Source organism: Camelus dromedarius, chromosome 4 (assembly GCF_036321535.1).
Source record: "Camelus dromedarius isolate mCamDro1 chromosome 4, mCamDro1.pat, whole genome shotgun sequence".
In the NCBI taxonomy this organism is placed as follows: Eukaryota; Metazoa; Chordata; class Mammalia; order Artiodactyla; family Camelidae; genus Camelus; species Camelus dromedarius.
In genome coordinates this window covers 62,476,772-62,496,998 of record NC_087439.1, presented here as the reverse complement: position 1 = coordinate 62,496,998, position 20,227 = coordinate 62,476,772, and the positions used below count along the sequence as shown (strand labels likewise).

The window sequence follows — 20,227 nt, the reverse complement described above, 5'->3', positions numbered from 1 at the left end:
AAGCAGTTTTGCTTTATGCACACAACCTTTATAATTACACAGAATTATGTAAGTTATGCTAAGTGTCTGGTCTTACCAAAGCCAATGGGAGGGGCTTACTTTTGGGGTGACATCTTTCCCTCCCCTCACTCCACTAGCTACCAACCAAGAGATCCTAGAGGGCCATTCCTAATCTGCATAAAGAAGCCAACAGTAGCCGCCCCATTCAGTCTAACACAAAAACCAAGGTGTCCTGACTTCTTAGACACTACCCATGGGGATAAGTCTGTTAAAAGAATAAAAAGGAAATCAAGGAAACAGTAACTGAAATGCCAAATGCCTTCCAAAGGTGTCACCAGGCGCTCAACCTTCTGAGAGCAATCACCAGGTAGAGTGACGTGTACACTAAACCATGATATTGAAAACAACACAATTTTGTAAATTTTGTAAAGAGTGAAACAGACCCTTAAGATTATATTTTTGCCTCAACTTCATGCTCATGAAAAGCTATATTTTACATAATCCTTGGTCAACTGAAAACTTGAATAAGCCAAGTGCATGGCTAGCTAAAGGAAGGAACTGTCATGTCTTAAAAATACCTTTCAGTAAAGAATAATTTTTACAATAAAACAATACCACTTTAAGATACAATTCTTATAGGATAATTTCTAAATAAAATATAAAATGTCATAGTTGGAAATAAGTAAACTGCTTTAAGTTAGGAATGTAAAATATACCCTTAAAAATTTTTGTTTTAATGTTTGCATTAATTTCATTTTTCTGTAACTGCCCCAAATTTAAAAGTTAACATCTAGAATACTTTTATGCATTTCACATTTATGTAAAATAACTAGGTAAAGCCTTAAAGATTAACAGAAAAATGTAAAGAAAGATAATGCAGGCATTCAAGCATTACCTCACAACTCACAGCACTCTCTAAGCAATTTGTCAATGTAGATGAAAGTATCACTTCCATCATATCTTCATATTAAAATTAAATTTTAATATGTCATTATGAACAGAAGGAGCTTATGAAACTGGCTTGAGAGTATTCTCTATTAATTTTGAACCTTTAACTTCTTGGCAATGGCAATTCATGCTAAAAGTCAAATGCAATTCATTCAGATTTCTAATCATTTTTGTTTTACGTACTAGAGTCTGGCATTTTTTTTTTTAAATCAAACATATTCCAGATTTTTTAATGATGATTTATGAAGCAGAGAAAGGTTTCAGAGGAGAGCATCCAATGACTATAGTTTGAGAGTTTAAGGATCTAGAAGAGTTAAAATAAAATATACTGTTACAGACAATTTTCTAACGAGCATAGTATTTTCAAGTTTGAAAATAGTGATATTTGACTTCCCACTGAGGTTCCAGCCTGGGTACCATAACAATCAAAAAAAAAAAAAATCACAGCTTTCTTCTCCTCTATAGTAACAGCAATATAACTATGATATTTTGCTAGATTTCCCATTATCCTGGATTAACTATAATTACTGTATTAATAATTGTAAAATTTAAAAATCATAGAAAATTGATATAACAGCTAATTTCTTTCAATGGCTTGAAATAAGTGACTTTTCAGTTGACAGCACTCCTTTCTGCCAAGTCTGGAAGTCTCAAAATGAAGGGCCAATATGTATCCTAGAAGATTGGTCAGTTACTCAATGTGCACAATAAAAATATCACCAAGCACATTCTCAGCTATGTACCACAGCTACAAGTTACTGAGTGTTATTCTATAGTACTCTCCTGAATTCTCATGTTTTAGTTTTCTTCTCAAAGGGTTGGTGACACTTACCAGAGTGGGTCCTGAGGTGTCCTGTGAGGGCGTCCCTTCTTCTACAGGCATAGCTACAGAAAGGACATTTGAACGGCTTCTCTCCAGAGTGTAACTTTATGTGTCTCAGAAGGTTGCCCTTCTGAGTAAAAGAAGCTCCACACTGGTTACAGTGGAAGGGACGTTCACCTGCAGAAGGGGAAAGAGGTGGGGAAGATCAAGTAGGTTACGTGCAAGTGACGAGGTGCTATAGCCTGCTAGCTAGAGCCAGTTCTCTGTGCCGCGAATGCCCATTCCCCTCCGAAGCCTTCTAAACCCTGTTTGCCTAGAATTGCTTTGCTAACACCAAAGTCCCAAACTTTCAGTCAAGGGCCGTTTCCTCTCTTCATATAAATTTTACAAGATTCCTATCACTGACTTCAAAGAGTAACAATAATAGCATTGACCACTGGTTGAACAATTAGGTGCTATCACTTTACTGACTTTCCTGGTTGCTTTACCTACAATATTGCAAACCTCATAACAGCATTACTTATTCACTATTAATAATTTCAATTTACAAATAAAGGAACTAAAGTTCAAATACAGAAGTGTCTGATCACAGTCACAGAGCTAATAAGTACATGGGCTGATAATGGACTCCTGGTCAATTTGTCGACAAAATCTCGCTCTCCTTCTTGTACCATGTTATCTCAAAAAATCACAGAAACTTTGAGCTGAAAGGGACCTTTAGTCTTACTCTCTAATTTAGTTGATAATTTTCCTACCAAGGGGCCAAAGAGAGTCAATGAATGAACTAGGTTACAAGTCCCATTACCACAAAATCTCAAAATAAAGCCGAGGTCTCTGAATTCTCCTAATCACTAACAGTAAAACCTTTGGCAAAATTTCCTGATGTAATTGGGAAAAATCCGAAGAAATTATTCATCCAGACATTTCCTGTACATATATTCTCTTTTTCTTTTGAAAATCACTTGTTTGATAGGAACCTTTTCTCCCTTTTCTCCTACTGCCAATATTGCTCTAAAACTGTTTAAGCCAGAATTATCAGTTGTCTGTTGCCATCAGCTGGCTGTCAACAGTGTCACTGAAGGTAAAAACATGTATGTAATTTGATGAGTGAGTAAAATTAGCAAGCAGGGCCATATATCACCAAACTGTGACAAAAATACTATTGTTTTAAATGTGTATCTCTCTAAAGATAGGCATAAATTATAAATTAATCTATAAAAAGTACAAATATATTAAAGCTCAAGGTTAGAATAAAAATTAAGTTACAAAAAATAATTCCCTTTTGGTTAAATTGGACCATTTCTATAGTTGGGGTTAGATAATGGTTATAATTTTAATAGTTTTCAAAAAAATTTACACTGAATTATCATATTTCATATCTTTAACTGAAACATTCATAATAATACTGAATAATGAAACCACAATATACTTTTGGGCTTTTAAAATAATGCAAAACTCAGTGATTCTTTTTATTAAAGAAAGCTAGGAGGTATAAATAAGATAAATTATGATCACTTTCTGGCAGCTACTCCTGTACATTGTACAGATTTATCATAAAGCCTAAAGAAATTGAAAAATTGACATATCAGGTATATTTTGAATTCTGTAGTACTTCTTATTTTGGAACTTAATAAAATATATAACAAAAAAGAGTCATCTGTGTGTGTATGTGTTGCAAGGGTTAAGGATTTCTTTGAAGAAATTTGGAAATCTTATGACGTAAGTTTACAAAAAGTCCTATATCGATGTATTAGGTTGAAAAAGACTTATCCATCATGTTAAAGTTAACTTAATCTAATTTAACTTGTTTAATTCATTTGGCAAAACAAGCAAATCAACATTAAATACAGCATAAAAGAGACATTTTACCTAAAACCTCTCATATGATGTCTTACAAAATAACCAAAGTTTTAAAAAGAAATACTTCTGTAAATAATTTTTAATCTTACACATTGACACACATATACAACTTAATTCTTTGACTTTTTTCAGTGTCGTAACAGTCTGAAACTTTAAAATCAGAATTTTCTATTTCCCATTTATGTCACAGAATTAGTAATAAAAAGGAAGAAGGAAGACTTTCTTTATGAAATTAACTTTTTAGAGAATAACAAAATATCAAACTAAATTATACATTTTACTCCAAACATTTGATTTTACTTCTGGTATTCCTCTATGTGTAGTTTCCAGGCAAATTAGTATGCAATAACTTTAAAACAAATTTAAATTAATGTGGACAAAAATATTTGAAATCACATTTGCCTTTGGAAAATACTCCTATAGAAAGCTAACTGATTTTCTTTAAGCCTCCTACAATCCTTGAGTTGAAATATTTAAAAATTCCTAATTAAAGGTATTAAATTCATCATTTAAAATAATACTAATCTAAAAATAATAAGGATCAGTTTTTAAAAAAGATTTTTTAATTCACTTGAGTTTTATGAGACTAATGACTGCAAAATTTAGTTGTTACATTTCTAAAATATTTCAAATTTTTTTTAATAAGAATTACTTCTGAATTCGTATGATCATCCTTAAAGGGGTAGGATAAATGCAGAGGGGTCTAGTTATGTTGGGAGACATCACCGTTTTGCTGAGCCTATAAGTCTTAGTGAGAAGGCACTTGCTAATCCTGTTCCCATGGCAAGGGGAAGTGAAGAAAGAGGCATGATGAAGGTAACCAATCATGCGCCCAATTTTGATAAGAGGAAAGAGGCTATGATAATGATGCGCTTTGATTTCAATCAGATGAAGCTTTAAGAAATACTGATTTTCCTGGCCTACATGTTACAGAGATACCTGTAAAATGATCTGATAATGAACTGAAAAGTTCAGCTGACTACCTGTATTGTCTATGTAACTTGAAACAACATATCTCAATTATTTCTTTTTTAATAATTTGTTTTTCCTTTTAAGAAAAAGCCTGAGTCAATTGGTCTTTTTCAAATGGATTTAGACCTTGTCTAAAAATTTATATATTAATCATGTTCTTCTTCAGACATAAATAAAAGCAAATTTCAGGAAAACCCCACAAATGTACTAAATACATTAGTGATGTTATAGACTAAGTCCAATTCAAAAACATCAAGTAGGCTATTACCGTATCTGTGATAACTATTCCTCCCATGAGTGGGCACCAAAGTCTTGATTAACAACTCTAGATCCAGGAGAACAATTAAGATGTAGTCACATAGCCATACTATCCCTCATATCCATTCTGAATCTGTTTTTTTTTTTTTTAAATCAATCTACTAATCTACTCCAGGACCATTTTTAGTTATTCACTGGATGAAGCTACCTATTATTCTTATTATGGAATAAATTATATTTCAATATTATATGTACTTTCATAAACACATATTTCTAGATATGTGTTTATTCAATTGAAATGCAAGTATACATGCATCAGTTTGCTTTGGTGACTCAGATAGAGGGTGTGCCTATCTGGATAGAATAACCACTTACAAATGTGAAAAATCCCAACCACCTGTAGAGACAGCCTTGGAGTAAGAGAATGGTTCCACAAAGCTGTAATGGACAAAATATGGTGCTGAAAATAAAGTAACAAAGGTGGGAGTACTCTACCCTAAAGAGAGGCAAAATTAAGGACAGTCTATATTTATAATGTTCATATCAATTCTTGTTTATGCATGAACTGATTTACTACCCCTACTTCTTTTCTTCTCCCTACATTCCCAGTGAAGAGTGCCTGGAGTATCCGATGACAATATTACCTGATTACCTACTAAAGTAGCAATACCAGAGAAATAACACCAAGCCAATGACAAGACACTGGAATTGGCACTTTAGTAGAGTATGAAAGAGAAAGAAGAAGAAGTGAATTAGATCTGATACTCCATGTCATTTTAATGAATTGGCTGGTTGTGTATTTTTTAACTATCAATTTTATATTAGATATTCTATGATCTAAAAACATACAAGCATATGTTTCTCAAAGGCTTTTAAGGATTTAAGACAGTGCCTTTTATACCGGAAAGCTGTAAATAGTTGGTGAGAAAGGGAAGTTCTAAAATGAAGACAGCAGTTCATCAAATTAAAGAGAAACCATTTGGTTAATGACTATATTCTGATTACATTTTTTCCAATCTAAAGAAACACAAATAGACTTTCTATTCTCACAGTACTAAAATGGAGTTGGAAGTGTCATGACCCACTCAGATGTATAAACTGGGTCATCAGAAATACATATAAAAATGGCTAACTTAAAGACATATCACAAATCACAGTTAATGTGTGGGAGGTATCTCAAGCTAGTAACTTTAGCAAAAACCTCCCAGATCTAAGGAAAGTATAATACTTTTCCAAATACTATAATAAACACTTATTAACAGCAAAAGTTCTCAGAGTTCCAAGAGAATTTTATAATGGCTGTTTAGTCCGTTCTCCTTGCCTTTACTAGCTAAGTGAATCCCATATTCCTAGGACTTGTGGAATTCTGTATAACTATTTAGAAACATTTTCTACATTAATTAGATGGTTTTCAACTCCACTACAGTAGTAAATATCACATGGACAGTAGAGTAGGTATGTAATTGTTACTGTGTTTACAAACCGACAATCCTCATAAAAATCACTGCAGATACAGTGAAACATCAATTAACCTAAATTTTCAACAGAAAATACTCAGATTCTTAAATATTCTTAGTTTAGACCATAAAAGGTTTATTAAAAAAACTTACGAAAAATGTTAGTTTATTTTTCAGCCTTAAAATGAAACCTATATGCAATTCAATTGAAAAGTCTTTAGACTAATTTTGCTTAATTTCTGTGTTTCTAGATGGGAGAAGTTAGACATTTGAAAGAGTGTTATATCCCTCAATATAATCATTCTGGGATGATGAATACATTATAACTTTGTGGGACTCTTAGAACTGCAGTTAAAATTACTTCATGAGCAGAGAAGAAAAGTAGACTCATTATTTTAGTCTTTTCCTTCTTTTTCTTACCAATATGGTACCAAGCTTGATCTTTTAATTTTTCCAAGAGACATTTTTAAAAATTAATGGAGAAAACATTTTCATTAGCAATACAAATATTACTATAAAATTAAAAAATATTTTAAAACTATGATGTTACTTAAACAGGAAATTCAAAACAAAACAAAAAGTAATAATGTAACTGACTATATGGTTGGATAAGAGTATAGGACCTAAAGCTTATGATTCTGATTAAGATAACACTGATTTTAATGTGTAAGTTCTCACTATAATTAATATATCAGCCTTAAAGTAATGCCTCATCATAAAACGTTGGTATACTGATATACCAAGTACAGAATATTAGAACAAAACCACTCTGGACATCAGGAAACTGGTTTCAGCCTCACAATGCCCTTAAACTACATAAGGGATAACGAGTAAGTCCCTTGACTGTTTTGGGCTTCAGTTTCTTCATGTGTAAATGAGACATCCAGACTAAGATGTCAATGTCCCTGGTATCTCTTATATTTTAAGAACCTACTTATTAAATTTATTATTTAGAAGTCAGTCTTTTAAATCAATTTCTTTACAGTGATTTTGCTCTCTTACAAAAGGGTGTCATATTTTAAAACCCTGAGTCTATGAGTTATTACTATTGTGCTTTAGAATACTACTCTGCATTACAGTTAAAGCTATCATTACCTTTAAATCAAATTTCATATGAATTTGAAACTGTTTCTTTTAAGAATCAACCATCCGACTGCTTTACCACAATCTCATTTCTGGTGTTTTACATTAAAAAGAAATTTCTAAAAAATTTTACCAAAGGATTTGAAGAGTTAATTTAAATAAGGCCTTCTCACTGAGTTGGTTTTTTACATTACTCAAACATCTAAAAGTACACATTAAATTAATCTGAGGTCTCTTTCCTCACCTGAGTCTATTACGCATTCCTACCTGCATACTCACCACCCTTGGTTATATTCTGTCCTACTTATCTCCTTGCAGGAGTTAATAGTTAAAAATTACAGGAAGCTGGTAATATCCTGGAACTAGGGAGAATAAGTATCTGCCTACTGTGCAGATCCATGGTAGGCAAAGATTGATAGGAAATTGTATTCCAAGAAGTTAACTCGATAAGGTGAAAAGGAACCACCCCTATATAAATGCATGAGTACCATGCTAGAGTATAAACTTTTAGCTAGCCAACTGTATTGCCTGCCCATGGGTATGGTAAAATATGGATAGGAATACAAAAAGATCAAGTTACACAATGAAATTCTTCTCTACCTTTTGAACCCTTATCATATTATTGCTATATTAAGAACTGTGGAAACTGAATCCCAAACTTCTTTTTGATAAGCTATTCAGATTTGAAGGCTGGAAGTCAAGACCCAGGCTACTCTCTGCTTTTCAGCAATCCAATACTAGCAGAATTCTGAAAAGGTAGTTTCACCATTGCCACCCCTGAATAAAAAGGAAAGAGAATAGATGTCAGGTAATATCAACATCAGATGTCACAGGCAGTCATCAGGTTATTCTTTCAGCTGCTTACCAGTGTGACTCCTTTTATGTACCATAAGCACATTGGGCCCAATGCAAACCATGCCACAGACGTCACATTTCAGTTTACCATTCGGAAGCCGGATTCCTCCCTCGCCTTGGAGCTCCTGGACTTTCCTGTTGTCAGCCACCTCGCTGCTTTCAATTAGGGGTTCTTCTAGGCTGCTACCCTCATCATGGCCCCTGATCTCGTCTTCACGGCTCAGGGGTTTCCTGTCACACTCTTCATCACTCTGCATTTCTAGCTTTACTGAATTTGCTGTAATTTAAAAAGAAGAAAGGAGGACATGTGAAATGCATGTTATGTGTTATCACCTACATCTCTTTTCCACCCGCTGCCATTCTATTAACATGGTTGGACATGCTATACTAAGGAGAATACAGTCCACCACAATGTTAATATAGACTGTGTGCTATGATATTTCAGTGAAGCTTTGGTATGAAAGTGAAGATGGCTTAGGAAAGCTGGAGGTAAACAGAATGACACTTTATATTTGCACACGTGTATTTCTTTAACTCAGTTATATACACTTAAAGCAAGTCTTTAAATAACTCGTATTGGCTTTGGAGTTTATCAGTAAGGCTACTGAGACTGAGGGAGAATTACGGAAGAGAAAAGATTAGACAACTACTTAACCCATGGAGCTATAGACCTCCTCCTAACTGAACAATCATTATACACCTCACAGCCTCTGCTTCCCAGCAGGGTACTTGTGTAAACCTACTTCTGAAATGAGCAAGAGAAACAACTCGGGATCTTAATCCAGCAAATGTCTAACACATAGGAAGGCACACTGTCAAGGCAAAAATCCTAAAATCAGACTAAACACATACGTTCAGCTGAGAGTGGTATAAAGGCAGAGCAGAGTGCACACACCTCACATGCTCTTAAGCTACTCTGCTTTTTAACTTTTCTACGTGAAAAAAGTTCTCTATAGAACATATTAGTCTGCAAATCAAAGTATTCCAACTTTAATCTATGCACACCAAAAAGCAGTGAATGACAGGAATGGCGTAGTGTGCATGCATGCACTTGTGACTGTTAAGAAATTTAATGCCTTCTGTTTGCTGTTTTTGGATCATCCCACAGAAAAGTAGGAATTTCGTTAGCACAGCCCTCATTCTGGATTGCTGACAAGAGTCTTTTCACAAAACAGAAGCAAGTTTTAAATGAATACCAGTGTTTTTTTATCTAGTGATCTTGAAAATTTCTCAAGAAACCATATCAAAGTTACTAGGCAAAACAAATTATTTGGTATTACTTGAATAGAGGAAATATTTTCATAAAAAGGAAGTAAGTTCTTTTTACTGCAATTGTTTTCTTAGAGAAACCACCCCTTCTTTGATTTGTCGTTAGTACTGAGGATAGGTAGTACCTACTATCAAAATGACTCTTCCTCTCCTCCCTCCTTGGAACTCTCCTGCGAACTCGAGGCAGTGTGGTACAATGCAGGAATCACTGGATTTAGTTGGAACTGGCTGTGACATTTACTAGCAGTATAATCTTGAGCTAGTTATTTAACCTCTGAATCTTGTCTTTCATTTGCAAAGTGGAGATAAATTCAGATTGCAGAATAAATTTAAGCAGAATAGTGAAGCTATTAAGAGTGAGGGTCCCAGCAATGGCACTAAGCACAAGCAGTGTCACCTTCTGTAAATTCCTTATGTTCTTTATGTCCTCTATAAAATGGGGGTAATAATGGTACCCACCTCCTGGGGCAGATGTAAGCATTAAATGCATAAATACAAAAAAAAGGGGGCTAATATTTTTCTTTGGACATACAGTGCTCTCTTTATTTCATAAGGTTTTTGTGCAGATCAGTTAACTTATAGTATGTTAACTACCCTAAGATCTACAAAAGGAAATATACATAGCCTTCCTTGCTTCATCTCTAATAGAGTATCTACTACCTTGAGTTTTATTCTATTTACAAATCAGTACTGCTTTACTGGTTTTTGAGAAGTGCCTGGACAATATTTTATCCATCTTAATATCCCTGATATCATAAAGAAATCTGTGGCATATAGGAGGTGTTTCAGGCAGTATTCACTGAGGTATTCTACTTAATTGAAAAACAATTTTCTTTCTTTAAACTTGTTTAAAGAATCCATGAACACAGTAAACTTAATTAACATAAAGGATAAAAAATGAAAAATTAAGTCCTTCTCTACCCAATGGCAACACTCCTCAGTTCCTAGTCTCAAAAACAACCATTATCCTCATGTTTTAATGCAGAATTGTGTGTGTGTATGTATGTGTGTACATGTGTATTTATGTACTCTGTTTTTACACAAATTGGACTATATAATTCACCTGACCTTAACTTCGTTTTCTTTATTTAACAATATCTGTTCAATATTTTCCATATCAGCATGCAGAAATCTACACTGTTCTTATCTAATCCTTGCATAAAATCTATTTTACAAGAACATGATAATTGATTCATTCAGGCTTTTAAGATTACTTCTTGTTTAAGTGCTGTAATAAACATTGTATAGTACCACACAGAACTATTAATCTGATAAAAATTATTTTACTTTAGATTTTTAATCTGCCTTTTTTTATTGTGAATGAAATTGGGCATCCTTTTCTATGTTTAAATTGTTTTTTTTAGAACTGTCTATCAAAGTTCTTTCCCCATTCTCTACTAGGTTGTCAGCCTTTCTCACTGAATTTAAATGCTTTATATACTAAGGAACTTAGCGCTGTATTTGATATGTTTTGCAAAAATTTTAGTTTATCTTTTTACTCTAGGGTATTTTTTGACATATATGCTAATTTTACCTTTTAAATTTTTAACGTTTTCAAATATGGCTTCTAGATTCTGTATGCTGCTTCAATAGCTTTTTCCAAATTCCAAGAAACTCTACAATATTTTTTTGAGAAGGAAGATTTTTCTAATCAATGTAAAATACTATTGGTTATCCTATGTAGTTTCGTATTTTATTTACAATTGTCATTTAAAGAAAAAATTAAGAAGAAAAACAAATGAGAAGTATGACTTTATGTAGCGCGACCTTCATATACCAACCTGTGAGCAAATTTTCCCACATATTTAAGTAATGTACTGAAGTTCACAAACTTTACAGCGCTGCCATCATTTATGTTCCTGAACTAGTCACATCTGAGAAGCTACCTTTAATGATTGTAAAGTCTACCAGCATTTCATTTCGAGAAATGAAAAAAAGTAAACCTAAAAGAATAGTTTCTGAAACTATTCTGGCCTCTTAAATTTCAAAATAGTACAAAATTATGAAGACTATGACTTCATGTTATAGTAAATCATCACCCTTTCCCTAGTGAGAATATTGTAATACAGACATCAAAACTTAGTATCAAACATGGGTAAAAATGTTATTTAAAATTTATCAGATATTACAATTATAGCTAAAACTTTTTATCCATAGAAGAGTACACTTGAGATGAATATCCAAAAAAAGCATACATTTGCTAGAACTGAAATACAGAAGGAATGGTAAATTACAGTAATCTTGTCTCTAACAGTATTATACTCTAAGGAGTTATATGTTTGCCATGTATGAATATACACACTATTGCTATAGTGACTACAGTAATTTATATTTGTTGATACAGTAAATCAATGAAATGCAACACATTTTAATATACATACATAGCACAGGTAAAGTTTTGTATAAATATGATGGCCCATGTACAAAATTCCATCCTAATTAATTTTTAGCCAATTTTACTGAAATTAAGTTGAAATTCTAGGATTAAAAAGCAATTACTTCAACCATAAAAATGAATGAAATAATGCCATTTACAGCAATATGGACGGACCTAGAGATTATCATATTAAGTGAAGTAAGTCATACAGAGAAAGACATACCATATGATACCATTTGTATGTGGAATCTAAAAAAAATATATATATATATTTTAATTATATATATATATATATATATATATTATATATATACACACACACACACACAAAAGAGCTGACAAACCAGAAATAGACTCACAGACATGGAAAATAAACTTTGGTTACCAAAGGGGAAAGGAGTGGGGGTAGGGCTAAATTAGGAGTTTGGAACTATTATATATAAAATAAACAAACAACAAGGATGTACTATATAGCACAGGGAACTATATTCACTATCTTGTAATAGCCTGTAATGGAAAAGAGTCTGAAAAAGAATATATGTCTGTGTGTGTGTGTGTGTGTGTGTGTAGAACTGAATCACTTTGCTGTACACCTGAAACTAACACAACATTGTAAGTCAACTATACTTCAATTTAAAAAAAAGCAATTACTTAAAGTAATATGAATTTTAATTGTTAAACAGAAAAAAAATTCCCTCCTCAAAGAACATAAAAGAAATTCTCCTTTGATTTATTTTTACAGTTTAGGATGTTTCTAATTAATGCAGAGCACCTAATATTTTTACACTTTAATGATTAAATTCAAATGTTTGGTAAATTTATACTCTAAATTATAATTTATATATTAATAAAAGTGTTATATCATGATTATTTGTAGCTATAATATATAAAGCTATTACTCATTATATAATAATCATAGTACATAAATTATCAAATCTTTCAAATTAAATTTTAACTCTTCATCATGAGATACTTCTTTTACAATTTGGTTAACAGAAAAGCATTTTCATAAATGGCTCATTTCTATGAAGATAAGAATTTGTTAGTCTGAGTGAAAAGAAATCTTATTATAAGTCTCAACACCAACAATTATTTTTCAAATTTATTTCCTTGATATGAAATGAAGAAGGTAAAATTCAAGTGTATCTGTGGGAATTTACACACAGTTTTGTACACTGACAAACAGCAACAGTTTAATAAAAACAATATTTCGTCAGAACAAATGATTAGCAATGAAAAGAGGATGTGAAATTAGATTTTAATTGATCAATTTGTTCTGTTACTCAATATAGTCACAAACAACTATAAAATATAAATATTTGAGTATTTTCAATGAACAAATTAAAGATGTTTAATATAGGTTTTTTTTAACTTAAAGGAGACAATATAGTTCACAGTTTAAAACGAAGTCAAATTTTAAAGCATTAATGATCAAGAGAAAGTTAATTGTTATAGTGATTTTTTTTTTTTGAGACTTGGAAGTTTGTGAACAGAGTTAGATGATAACAATAGTTAATACAAAAGACTTTAATAATCGATTTTACATAGACAAAGCTTTGAATATATTTCAGGATAAAACATATTTATACAAATATTGCTTCATAATACAAACACATTTATAAATTAAAGCTTTCCCCCCTCTTCTTTATGCTTTCAAAATACCACTCTTGAACTTTAGAATATAGGTTATAAGTGCTATAAAAACACATGGTTTAATCACCTACATTTACAAATAATCATCCCAATGCTAAGAAGTAAAGGGACTCAAACAGGAGCTCTTATTATAAGTGACTCCCAGGCCAAACAAATTTCAATTGTAAAAGATTCTTCAGTAACCATACTGGGCTCTCTACACTCAAAGTCTTCATAATTATCATTGCTTCAAGATACATAATACTAAGTGGATAAAGTTACAACAGACTTGCCTTAAATTCACTAACATGGTATTAAATAAAGGGATAACCGAATAAAGGTATTTACACAGGTAAACAGATACAGATCACTGTTTTTTAAAAATGATAGAAAACCAATGGGGAAAAATTATGTTATTTTGTGAAGATGTTAAGCATCACAGTTTTTTTTTTTAAGTTTTTTTTTTTCCAACCAAAGTCATTTTTAGAAGGGGAAAAAAAGTGACATAAGATAAGGTACTTTAAGTTGGTATTATACACAAAATTATTATTTTAGCTTTAAGGTAGAAGGGGCCAAATTACTGAAATAAAAAAATAGAGAAAACATAAAAAGCCCATTAATTTCAGAATGTTGAGGGGGAAAAAGAGTCCAAAGTTTTTAGACAGGTACACATAATTTAAATTAGAGTGGAAAATGGGCTTTTGAACCCTATAAACAGAGTTCATGAGTAAGAGTAAAGGACATATTTTAGTAACATATATAATTTGGTTACATACTAAATTTATTGACCTAAATTGTTCATAAATATAAAGATACTTTTTCTTAGAAATTGGACACTTACTGTTTTTCACTCCATAACTTAAATCATCCACCTATTTAAGATGGCATATGATTTTGCAATGCCTGGCATCTGATGACTTCAAATAATATAAAATTCTCAATTTTTAAAACTTAGGGGGAAAGTTCATTTTTTTATCTGCATGATAAAATGTATTGTGAATTCTGAATTATCAAATTGAGGGAATAAATTCTATCCTCATCCTCTGAATAAGGTTTTCACAGATAATCTTAATCATTTTTAAAATAGCAAGTTTTGGAAAGTCATAGTAACCAGGACCTAAAATATCGTAATAAAAATATTTTTTAAATCTAAATTAAACTTTATACAACTTACAACTTTATTAGTTGTGTAAGTTGATTCTACTAATCTATGAACAAACTGTTCAAATTTCTTCACCAGGAAAACAATGCAAAAGGATTATGATTTACTTGATCTATTTGAAAGGATATAATATTTATAGATCTTATGGAACATAAAATAAGCTTTCTAGATTAATGACCATCAAATTAGTGATTTCTTTCTGTTTAATTTCCAAATTATATTTTTCGAATTTTAATTTTTAAATGAAGCAAATACTATGGGAGTTAAAAATGTTTCATAGTGCTAATGATAAAAGATAAAGAAAATATTATTCTTATCAAATTGGGAAAAAAACATCTTCCAGGTGTGATGTGTAAGTGGACTTTAATATGCTTGGTTTATGTTGTGTGAACGTTCAAGAGGACACTTAAGGGCTGTTATTACTTACAAGCATCAGTTTCTCCAGGGCTATGCCAGATACTTGAAATGGTGTTATACACACTAATTGAATCAATATGTCTATCTAATACTCTGTTGAAGTTGCTTCTGGGCTAATATAATTCTCTCATTTAAACTTTCGAAAAAGAAACACCAAACATAACTAAATCCATGTTAACAGCCCAGCAGCTGCTTAAATAATGTGTTAAAAAAACAAACTGCCTTCAAAACTCTGATGTAAAGCACAATTATTTACAACCTTACCAACAGTCTAAACAATTAAAATCATCACAACAAAAATATATTGCGGTATGTGCAATCATTTTTAGAAGAAATTCCTCAACAAAATTTCACACAATATAACATCTTTGTTGCTTTTAACTGCATAAATAAATAAGTCTTGCAAAACCACTCCCTTATAACATCCTGAAGTATTCATTGTAGAAATGGTTGGACAAGTCTAGACACTGGTGTCACTGCACTGCAGCTGAGCCATTTGTGGGTAGCTTTCTAAGTCTGCACATCACATCACCTCATTTTCATTTCCTCCCACCTCTCTCCTTTCCCCAATATAGTTAGATTATGTATTTCTTAACCCTACTAGAGCAACTAGATCAAGACAGTACTGCTTTCTGAAATATGGTTATTATTCTAAAAATAGTGTAATGGACAGTTATTCTTCAGTTGAATGCAGGAAACCAGGGTGTTTACCTCCTTTTCTACCACTTAACTAGTTGTGGGACCTTGGGAAATTATGTTTATTTTGACTCAGCCACCTCCATCACCTGAGATATGGGGAAAATAACACTTGATGTTCCTAAAAACAGCAGGTTAGATAGAACAGCCTCTGTACACAATAGATTAATGATCCTTTTAATAATAATAATAGAAAAGTAACAACTTACTAAAATTCTTTGATTTAAAAAAATTCATATTCTGTCTCATTTGATACTCAAGACAACAGTGGGTTGTAGGTAGGGCAGTCACAGATAAATAAATGGAGGCATGGCTGTTAAGTAACCTTCCCAAGGATACAAAGGTAGTAAATGTGAGCCTGGTGTCAATTCAAGATCTTCTGCCTTTCAGCTTTGCCATCTTTCTATGACATGACACTGCCTCTCCAATTAAACAAGTAACCAATATTAGTATCATATTTGGGGCAAATATCAGTCATGGGCAAACAGATCTTTCAGATGCCATGAAGCTATGTTGATCAGTTGAAGAGGATACCAGGAATTCAAGTCTACATCAGTCAGATAAAATATACTTTAAAGTTTCCATAAACTGAACAACAGAATACTTTCTATCAATTCTAAGTTGCATATACTCACTCAAAGCACTTCCTTCTAATTTTTAGACTTGCTTTGGTCTTAACACAGGGGTAGGTCCATGCAGTGCAACTAGTTCCTGAAGAATCTGTCAATATTCAATCCTTTTCCTGACCCCCACTTTTTCTGTATTTCCTGTCATGCTATGACTTATCAGTGGTAGGTAAAGACAGCCATTTGAAGAATAAGTCAATATTATCAACTTTAATCTCTAAACCAACAGTTATGGAGGATGGCATTTTAGGACTTCCTTTGTGGTCACATTTTGACAGTCTTGTGTCAATTTTTGTTATAAAGATAAATCGTACCTATGAGCAGCTCATGCAGCATTTCTTTTACATTTAAAGAGATCTCTTCACAACAAAATAAATACCAAAACTTTCCTTTCTATCTCCTTGGAAAAAAAAAAAAAGTAAAACTAAAGAGCGAAGACATCTGACTCCCTGCTGGTTTCCCACAATGCATGGTACCTTATAAAGCATGCCTGTCATCAGACCACACACCTTTATGGCCCAGCACAGGGGCACCACTGGAGCCCAAGGATGAAGTTTCTATTTTCTGGCAGACAACTAGTTCATAATGTACAACGTGGAGGAAATAAGCTTAGCTTAAATAGAAATGCCACAGGCAAACAACAGTCTATCCCTTTTCCTGCCCTTTAAATGAATGACTGCCTTTGCCAAGTCCTAGAGGTTCAGTGTCTGCCATGTCTTGCTTATCCAACTCCTTTTTGTGCATTTTCATGGGCAACACAGATTTTAAGATTCCACATGTCCTCTCACCTGGAACAATTTCAACAACTTTATAGCTGGTCTCTTTTCTTCAGTTTTTTGCCACACTCCACTCCCCTACTTCATCTTATATTCAGTTTTTAGGCTAATCTTCCTAAAGCAGAGATCATATCACTCTTCTGCATGTCTTCAAAGACAGCTCACTGCCTACAAATTAAATACAAAGGTATTGGTGTGGACTTGAAGGACGTCCAATTTTTCTAAAGCATAGTTCCATCATCTCCCTTGGCCATTTGTCTTACTAGTCCCTTAGTTATTCATACTTTTTCCAGGCATTTTCCAGTCATTCTTCCTGGAACTTATCCTGTACATCTCTACTTACTTTTTTTTCCTGGCCTTAATTATTATTTTCTGGACTCCTTCCCCTATTTCTATCAATATCAGCATACTTTTCAAGGCTCACTTATCTTCCACCTTTTTTCATGAAGTGTTTCCTGAGCACAAGGACACCTTACCGTGATTTCATTAGTATATTTGCCTTAACTCTACACTCCCTAGGGTGTAAGGTCTTTGAAAGGAAATGCTGTCTTTATTCACAATTGTAAAACCATCTTCCCCTTACATACACTAGGCGCTCAATAAAAGTTTGTTGAATTCTTGTTGCTGATTTTCCTACCATACTTCTTTAAGTTACAGAGACCAGGCATAAATTAACCACAGGTAACTATTATAACCATACAGAGTTAGGTTTTAAACACAAAACATCAACAACACAACATCAATTAAAGGACCACTGTATAACAGGAAAGACTTCAGGCACATTATACATGTCACCTGATCTAATCATAACAGCCACTCCATGAAGTATATAATATCCTCATTGCACAGATGAGAAAATAAAGCTCAGAATGGGTAAAGTAACATGTCCGAGTTACACATCTACTTGGAGCCAGATCTGAGACTAGAACCGAGAACCAATGACCAAATTCTTGCTGTTTCCCCTATGTCACCAAAAGCAAAGCATTACTGGTTACCAGTAAAGAAAAAAGGGATGTCAGTATGTTAAAGCAGAGTAACTTTGAGTCACTGTGTGCCATCTGACGTTGTCTTTACTGCATGCCGAATGCAGGTGTGATGGTTTGCCAGCTTGGAGTGGAGAGAAATTTGTCTGAGCGCCTGTTTTGGAAGAAGACCAGCTTACACCGCCAGATTTTCTGAGCATGGATTTTATTTCATATAAGAGCAATCTACTTTGAACTGGTGTTTGGCAACCATCTGCTTAACATAACTGTGGGAGGTTTGTGAAGCAAATCACATTGTGAAATTCCCTCTTTAATAAGGGGGACACAAAATTTTTAACCAAACTTCTGTAAGTAAAATCACTACTATTAAATCCAGCTGAGTGGGCATATTCCCGAAGGGACCCAAACGTTGGATTGCCAGAGGTCACTGAGGACGCTGAAACCAGGTCAGAAGGCACTGCTGCCGGCACGCTACAGAGAAAGAGATAAGAAATGGAGCAGGGTTTCTGTTACGGGGCAAGGGCAACAGAGGGTAGAAGCAAAGCCAGGCGATGCAGTTCAGCAGCTTTACTGAGTCTCTGAACTGAAGTGACAGAGGAACCCAACAGCTTCCATATCGTGGGTTGAAATATCCCTGGCGGCCCAAATCTGGAACATACGTCAAGTCTACAGAAGTTTTTTCCTGGTGTTCTTGCATAAACCCTTCACTTTTTGTGTGGAACAGTCACCATTTAGCCCCAAGATGCAGCATTGGTCAGTTAAAAGTGTATAACCAAGAAAACGTATCAAGTCATAACAAAAAAGAGAAGATTTGTAGTGGCGACTAAGGAAAATGCACCCGGGCAAGTACCCAGCAAACTTTCATAGATCGGTGTCAGATACTTATTTTCTACAGTGCAGAAGCAGCAGCCCCCAGTTTTTTTTTTTTTTTCACAATGTTCATACCTGCTTCCTGCCGCTAATGAACAGACACTTTAACCAGTCATAGAGTGCATCTGTTAAAAGGTGAAAAAAGATTACAAAGCAACATAGGAGGTACCAGGTGAATAATGGAAATGCTGGATTAGAATACCTCTGTTTAAGTACTTTACATATGTGAATATTAAGAAGTCACTTAACATGTCCCTGTTCCTTACTACATAAAGTGGGGGTAATATCCTTTACATAAAAGATATAGAACAGTCACTTAGAGCAGACAGTAGAGTCTATGGCTTAGATTCAGTACCTTGAGTTTAAGGCCAGGCTCTTTTATTTATTAGCCACACGATCTTAAGAAACCTCAAGAAACCTCTCTAAGTCTCATTTATAAAATCAAGATAATGATAATACCTGCCTCTTAGGGCTGACTGAGTATTAAATACAATTGTACAGCTAACACCCTCAGGGCTATTTTATCTCTGAATAGAGCTACCATATGAAAGCATATCATAAAATGTAGGACAAGAAACAAATATAACTGGGTGTTTGAGATGGATGACAAGGATGACAGAGAAGACCTCATGAGGTAAGTGCATTTCAGATAGTCCTTACAGGTTGGATATGCTTTATATAAAAGAGAGAGAAGACAGATGGCACTGAAGATGGGGGGGGGGGGAGCATGAAGAAAGGAAAGATGTGTAAGTATATATTGATTTTGAGTGACACCATTTTTCTGGAATGTGTATATATTCAATTGGTAACATAAATAGAAAATATTCTAAAATCAAAGAGTTTAAAATAGAGTCAGGCATAAAAGCCATAAGGGAATTAATGCTTGTAGGCAGTAATTTCGGACAAGTGCTGTCAACTTATTAGCAGACTATGTTTCAACAACCGCGGTATAAAAGAGGGAGCTCCTTAGAATTTATTCATTCATCCATTCAAAATTACTCACTGAGCACCTGCCCTGTGCCAGGTACCACAATGCAGCAGTGAATCAGACAGATATGGTCCCTGCTTTGATGGCACCTGTGAAATTCATGCACGTGTATATATGTATCGATAAATGTATTTTTTGCTTCTATACGTGAGCAACTATGCACAGTAAAATACTG

At 33.4% G+C, this 20,227-nt stretch overlaps 1 protein-coding gene across 13 annotated transcripts in view; it reads right to left on the bottom strand.

Annotated features, from left to right (window-relative positions):
* The window catches only part of IKZF2 (IKAROS family zinc finger 2), a 160,046-nt gene that overhangs the window by 50,752 nt on the left and 89,067 nt on the right, over positions 1 to 20,227 (bottom strand). For 11 of the 13 annotated variants that reach the window (XM_031451829.2, XM_031451831.2, XM_031451827.2 and 8 more), the window contains 2 exons: positions 8,267 to 8,533; positions 1,781 to 1,948 (listed from right to left, as the gene is read on the bottom strand). In XM_031451829.2, the coding sequence (XP_031307689.1) occupies positions 1,781 to 1,948; positions 8,267 to 8,533 (435 nt within the window). The remainder of the gene's footprint in view (positions 1 to 1,780; positions 1,949 to 8,266; positions 8,534 to 20,227) is intronic. The other 2 variants (XM_064484995.1, XM_064484996.1) reach the window with 1 other exon arrangement.